The sequence below is a fragment of the Podarcis pityusensis genome (assembly GCF_964106645.2).
Source record: "Podarcis pityusensis genome assembly, contig: HAP1_SCAFFOLD_618, whole genome shotgun sequence".
Taxonomy (NCBI): Eukaryota; Metazoa; Chordata; class Lepidosauria; order Squamata; family Lacertidae; genus Podarcis; species Podarcis pityusensis.
In genome coordinates this window covers 1400-8225 of record NW_028293377.1, presented here as the reverse complement: position 1 = coordinate 8225, position 6826 = coordinate 1400, and the positions used below count along the sequence as shown (strand labels likewise).

The 6826-nt window shown below is 42.3% G+C and overlaps 1 protein-coding gene across 1 annotated transcript; it reads left to right on the top strand.

The window, feature by feature from the left end:
- Positions 1 to 1308: 1308 nt before the first annotated feature.
- LOC308469009 (lipase member M-like) lies at positions 1309 to 5768 on the top strand (the record flags this gene model as incomplete). The annotated part of the gene is made up of 6 exons (XM_081024330.1): positions 1309 to 1321; positions 1846 to 1956; positions 2960 to 3074; positions 4181 to 4379; positions 4904 to 5013; positions 5632 to 5768. Coding segments are annotated over exons 2-6 (663 nt in total), but the record flags the coding sequence as incomplete, so codon positions are not given.
- Between the last annotated feature and the right edge of the window lie 1058 nt (positions 5769 to 6826).

Below are 6826 nucleotides of genomic sequence, written 5' to 3'. Positions count from 1 at the left end.
TATTATTTCTGGGTTAGCGGAGTCTGTAACCTGAAGCGTATATAACCTGAAGCGTATGTAACCCGAGGTACCACTGTAGAAGACATTAAAAGCTGCACCTCAACTTTATGAAAATTTGGGCTCAGCTTATCATCAGTACAGGAGGGATGCATGTTCTGAATGAAGCCATAGTAATATTACCTTTCAAGATTTTAAGAAGGAGCTGGTCTGGATACAGCAATGGTCTTGAGATTCTGGAACATGGTAAGAAAACACGTTTTCTGCATACAAATAGAGCCTAGAAGATTTTGGCTTCTTGTGCATGTTACTGCAGCATGCACTGTGGGAATCTCAAGGCTTGCAAATCAATCATAGGAAGCATAACAATGTGTGAAGTAGCAAATAGCATGCACCCCAGAGTTTACAGGTTTTCTAAAAGTTTGGGTGTGATTGGATGTCTGAAATAGGATTGGCTTTTTGCCAAAGGCTTCAAATGCTGACAAAGAACAGTATACCACCTTGCTGACAGAAGGAGTTTTACATATCCGACCAGAGGAACCAGTCACTAACAATATTTCTGTGTTATCAATTAATCCTTGGCAGGCTGGCCAAACATGCTGGCTAAAAACAAAAACTAGCACCACCTCTTTTTAGGTACCTTGGCAGCTGCCTTATATTGAGTTAGACCACGGGTCCATTTAACTCAGTACTGTCTGCAAAACTAGGAGTGCTTCACCAGGGTTTCAGCTAGAGAACTGTCCTAGGCCTGACTAGAGTTGTCGGGGATTGAGTATGGAACCTTCTGCCTGCAATGAATGAAGACGCTCCAACACTGAGCTAACTCAGCCCCAACTGAAAACTTGTCTGGAGATTTTGCTTCTATTATTTAATCACCGAGATCTTGGATTATGCTATTATGAATACCAACAAAGGAATGCCCTCTAAGGATGCAGCTGCTGAGGGACTATCAGGACCAGCTGGGGGCTGGGCAGGGAACTTTTGGCAGATTTGTTCCCCCAGCTCTCTAGCAGCATTGTGACAAGGAAGAGGAACCGATGGGCTGCTGGAAGAATTGTGAGAAGCCTCACATTTGTGGTTGACATACGGTTCAGAATTTGTTTGGAAACTACTTCCAGGTGATGTCATATCCTGAGGTTCCTTGCTAGCAGTGGGTTGCTACTGGCAAGTCAACTATGAAGGGGAAACGCCAATGAAGTCTTTGCTTTGGGATGAAGGGCCCTATCCTTTAGAAGCGTCCCTGCCTGCCTTTTGTGTAAACCAGGCCCTAATTTGCAAATGTACCTGTCCTCTGCTGAAACAGGAATAGGAGAGTTATCACCAGGTAAGATGTGGAAGAGTAGTTGGGAGATTGTCTGCTGTTATGGAGATGGGGCATGATGGATGAGAATGTTGGGAGGTAGACCTGAAGCATGGGATGCTGTGTTATATACTACTCAGGGTCAGTCTAGCTCAGTTTTGTTTACTCGGACTGGCTGTGACTCTCCAGGTTTTCATACAGGTAATCTTAACAACCCTACCTGGAGGTGCCAGGGATTGTATCTTCTGCATGCAAAGCAGATGGTCTACCACTGAGCTATGCCCTTCCTCAAGGAAGGCCCTTCCTGATAAAAGATTACTAAAGGCAGTTGGCTGATATACTATTTTTAGTGAAGCTGCTGCATGGTGGGATGGGGGGAGCAATTCAGTTTGGTCCACATTTTAATAGGAACAGACCTTCTTCATTCAGTTTAATATAAGGAACAGCTTCAGGCGCCTATTCCTATTGTGTTGATGATTTTCAAATGAAGGAGCATCCAGTTGGTTGTCCATTTGTGGGTGACCCATTTATTTATTTACTTTTTACAGAGAATCAAAATGTGGCTGATGATTGTGTTGGCGTACATGACTGAAGGAATTGTGTCTTCAGGAGAATTCCAAGAGTTAAACAAGCCAAATCCAGAACAATTTTTGAATACTGTAAGTACATCTCTGGATGTGAAACGAGCATGATATTGCTTGACACTATTTACAGTTTCATCCTCCCTACATATAGGATTTTGCCACCTTAGAGTACTTAGCATTGGGTGCAAATGTTCAACCAGAAAATACACAAGGTTGGTAGTGCATTTGAAAGGTGCATGTATCTTGAATGACTACTTTTCTTGGTGCTGTGTACAAAAATAAATGCTTGATGCAGGTACAGCTCAGGGCATCTTGCTGCCTGAACCAATCAACAATTCCATGTCCAAATATAGAGCAAATGGGATTTAATCTGCTTGGCAGCTTTGTCCTCCAACTGCCAACTGTCCCCCAAGAATCTGCAACCTGAGGGTGTCCCCTCCCCCTGTTTCTCCAAATACAGTGATGGGAAATCTCTGGTCCACAAACCTAATTAGGTTTACCAGGCCTTAGTGGCTGGCCAGCCAGGCCAATTTGGGTGAAGCATGAATTGGCCACCTTTACCATGCTTGATGTTGCTGAGGCTCAAATTTGAAACTGCAAAGGAAGCATTGCAAGCGCAGTTCAATCCTTCATTTGCAAGCAGAATTCAGTGCCTTTTGAATCTGGAGCTTTTTCCTGTTGCTCTGCACAGCGATTTGGGGTGGGGGAAACATAATTTGCTTCAAGCTTGGAGACAGCACTGCTGTGCATTTTGCTGAGAAAAGTGACAATTTGTATGCATACACAATACATGCATCAATAAAAAACCAACTGGTTCACAGTGGGATGCATTCAAGGCTGCTTAGGAGACAATCCTTTACACAACCTTATTGCATTATATTATGTATTTTTATACTATTCCATATTTGTCCCCTATTCTGCCCAAAATGGAAAGTGTGTATATGTGAAAATGAGCTAAAATTTGAATTCTGGTTTTAATTTAACCAGTTTAAATCCCGCAACAACAATGGACCAAGAAGAATAGGCAACCTTTCTGAAAGTACCTCATTTTGGAAAATGTTGTTTCTCCTTTATCTAGGATGGAATCATCCGTCGCTGGGACTATCCAAGTGAAGTCCATGATAACATCCTGACAGCTGATGGCTATTATTTAACCATGAACAGAATTCCTTATGGCAGAGGAGGCAAACATGGTGGGTCTCCAATGTGAAAGAAGAAATGAAAATGTAATAGCAAGCCCCACGCATTCTCCAACACTATCTGAGTAGCAATTAAGTAGAAATCTTATGGGCAGGGCTGTTTCTTAGAAGTTTCTTTCCAAGAACACCAAACCAGAGTCTTTCCCACCTTCAGGCCCTTCAAAGCAGAGGTCGGAGTCCCTTTCTAGCCCACGTGCTGCATTATCCCACAGACACCTCTTGAGAGTAAAATGTAGGGATGATAATTTTTTGGGATGTGCAGCAGGATGTCCTTTATGCTACTTTATGTAGTATAGGTGCAAATTTATGTAGCATAGGTGCTACTTTATGTAGTATGGGTGCAAATTTAGATATAATTCCTATTATTTAAATATAAACACAATATACAGTGGAGACGATTGTGATCAGGTGACCTGTATGCCTGCTCAGTCTGCTGTCTGGGTGCAAACTGTTGATGCGGAAACTTCAAAGTCCTTGCTCTCTCTTTGAAACTAGCCTTGGACTGGACAAACAGAGGGTGCCTTCAAATACAGGATAGCCCTCTGCCAGCCCTTCCAGTAATAATAATAATAATAATAATAATAATAATAATAATAATAGTGATAATATATTATTTATATCCTGCCCATCTAGCTGGGTTTCTCCGGCCACTCTGGGTGGCTCCCAATAGAATATGAAAAACACAATAAAAGAACAAACATTAAAAACTTCCCTAAGTGTCTACTAAAAGTCAGATAGTTGTTTATTTCCTTAACATCTGATGGGAGGGCATTCCACAGGGTGCCACTACTGAGAAGGCACTCTGCCTGGTTCCCTGTAATCTCACTTCTTGCAGTGAGGGAACCGCCAGAAGGCCCTCGGAGCTGGACAATGGGGGTGGAGATGCTCCTTCAGGTATACTGGGCCGAGGCCATTTAGGGCTTTAAAGGTCAGCACCAACATTTTGAATTTTGCTTGGTAACGTACTGAGAGCCAATATAGGTCTTTCAGGACTGGTGTTATACGGTCTCGATGGGCTGTCCTCTGCAGAGAAGGCCACATGGCCATCCTAGTGTGCTGCAGTCTTTCTTACGAAAGTTAATTATTTGTATGTGTTTCAGGTTCCAGACCTGCTGTCTTGGTGATTCCTGGATTAATAATGGAAAGCAGCACCTGGGTCTCCAATATACCCAGTAATAGTTTGGGCTTCATCTTGGCAGATGCTGGTTATGATGTTTGGCTTGGGAATGTTAGAGGAACGTCCTGGTCGAGAAAGCACCAGAACCTTTCAGTCTTGCAACAGGAATTCTGGAATTTCAGGTAGCTCCGCACAAATTGGGGGTGAAACTTTTGAAATGCATATGCAGTTGTCTATTACTGTCAAGCAATGAAGCACCGGGGCTTATCAGGAGTGGCTTGCTGGGCGGGACTGAGCAGCTAAGTGAGCTACCTGGCAGGTGGCTCGCTGTTACTTACCAGGAGGAAGAGGGGGAGGTGACATGGTGCACAGGTAACTACAGGACTGCCAGATTGGCTCCAGCACTGCGTTTGAGCCACACTCATATCTGCCCCACCCAGTAAGAAACAGTGACCCACCTGCCAGGAAGTTAGTTGTGTTGCTGCTCCCCAACTGTCAATCTATTTCTGGAGTTTATGTTAGATTTCAGCTGCAGGAAATAAATACACATGGTTTATGACTACAAACATAAGAGACTTCTGTGTCTTGAGATCCATGAATGGTCAGCTCACACTGTTCATGTATATGAAATGCTGCTGCTTTAATCAACGACGAGACATCTTGTGTACCAGCATTACATGCCCAACTTTGTGTTTCTGCTCCTCAGCTTTCATGAAATGAGCCTCTATGACCTTCCAGCCATGATAGACTACATTCTGCAGGAAAATGGCCAAAAGCAGATCTATTATATTGGACACTCTCAAGGTGCTACTTTAGGTAAGTTTCAAATATAGAGAAGGGCTGTCCTCCTTATTTGGCTTCGGCAAGCCAAAAGCTATCTTTTTCTTTTGTAACAAAATTTCCTTCAATATTGTCCTTACAAGGTTTTGATTCAATGTGATTGATGTGATTGCAGAAGTTTCTTTCAACAATTTTTTAACAGCTCTTAGATATGGTACCCACAGAGCCAGTTGCACAAACTGGTTGATACCCGAGTCTAAATACAATTCTTAGAGATATCTCTGCAATCTAGCAATTTTTTGCCATCACTGGGATGATGAGCTTGTTAGTATGTTCAAGACCTCAACCCTGAGCCCCAGAGCTAATATTTGTGAGCTTAATTAATGATAATTAATGTGCATCTCCAGCAACACCCTGTAGTATGAATGGAGAGCACATGGGATGCTTCATGGCTTGGTACAAATATCTATGTGATGCAAGTTTGTATGCACATTTGCCCACAACTATGTGTCCAATTCCCAAGTAAGAACTTTTTTCTTGTCAGGGCAGTTAGTAAAACTGACTGACTTCTGTACCTTTGCCTTTCTGAATGATGATCTTTTCTTCCTATGCTTTCCCCAATTATCGTTGTAAATAAATTATTATTTTTTGCAGGTTTCATAGCCTTTTCTATGATGCCAGAGGTGGCTGAAAAAATCAAGTTATTCTTTGTTTTTGCTCCTGCGTACACATTTCAGAACAGCAAAGGCCCAGTAATCCAGATATTATTTTTTCCTGATTTTCTTATAAAGGTATCAGTTGCATTGTTCTTGCTCTTTATGGATTCATTCAGTTGTTTCCCACAATGTGAATCTGCAGAATGCAGTTTTCTTAGACAAGCTACTTGTATAGTTTGCTTAATAATACAAAAATGGTAAATTTGCTAAAACAGCAAATTGTTTATAAAGTGTCCTTCTCTAACGTTTTTATGAGAGGTAAACAGGAAGCCATTAAATAACCCTTTTTGAAAGTGAGCAAAATTAAAAAATGATGTTAATTGCATGAAAGTAGTTAACATGCAAGTAAGAACAGGGGACCCAAACAAGATCAGGACAGTGACTGGTGGGAAAAGTGATTGCCCCATGTTGCAATCCCAATGACTTTTAGTCCAACATCTGTTGCACACTTTGTCATAGGGGCCACATACAGGGGACTGCTCATTCTAGATTACCTCTCCACTACAACTCCTCTCACCAGTTTACAGTATTGACCTTTTTTTAGTAGGGAAATGACTAGGAAAACAGATTTATTGGTGGGAATGAATGACTCCCCAAAGCTAATCTCAATGAATTAATGCCCAGCTCCTTCTCTTTGTCCCTCCTAAGGCTGTCTCATCACCTCTTCTAGTCTCATTACTTCTTTTTGAAACAATCAACCAGGGCTGGTTTCCATGTTTCTCTTTTCTCTTTTTGCCACCCTGGCCAACAGGTGGGATGCTCAACAACTCCCTGTAGCTGTGTTCTTTTCTTAAAAGCAGTGTTGTGATAGCACCTTGCGCATGGACCCAACTAGTCATAATGTGGTTTCACATCTCCAGCACTTGTCTCAGGAAACACCTGGAGGTATTCTCTGAGGACTCCAGTCCAAACCCCGGAGCCCCAACACAAATGTTTGGGGGGGGGGGGATTGGAATTAATTTGTTGAGGGTGGAGGAAAAACCAAGCAGAGCTCTTAAAAACTTACTGGAGCTCAAGCTGGCTGTAAAATACCACACAAAAAGTGGGAAATGAGGATTCATGTCTTAGAACAGAGTAGAATGGCATCAACTAGAGCTAAATGCAGGTGTTGTCTCTTTAAGGAACCGAGCATT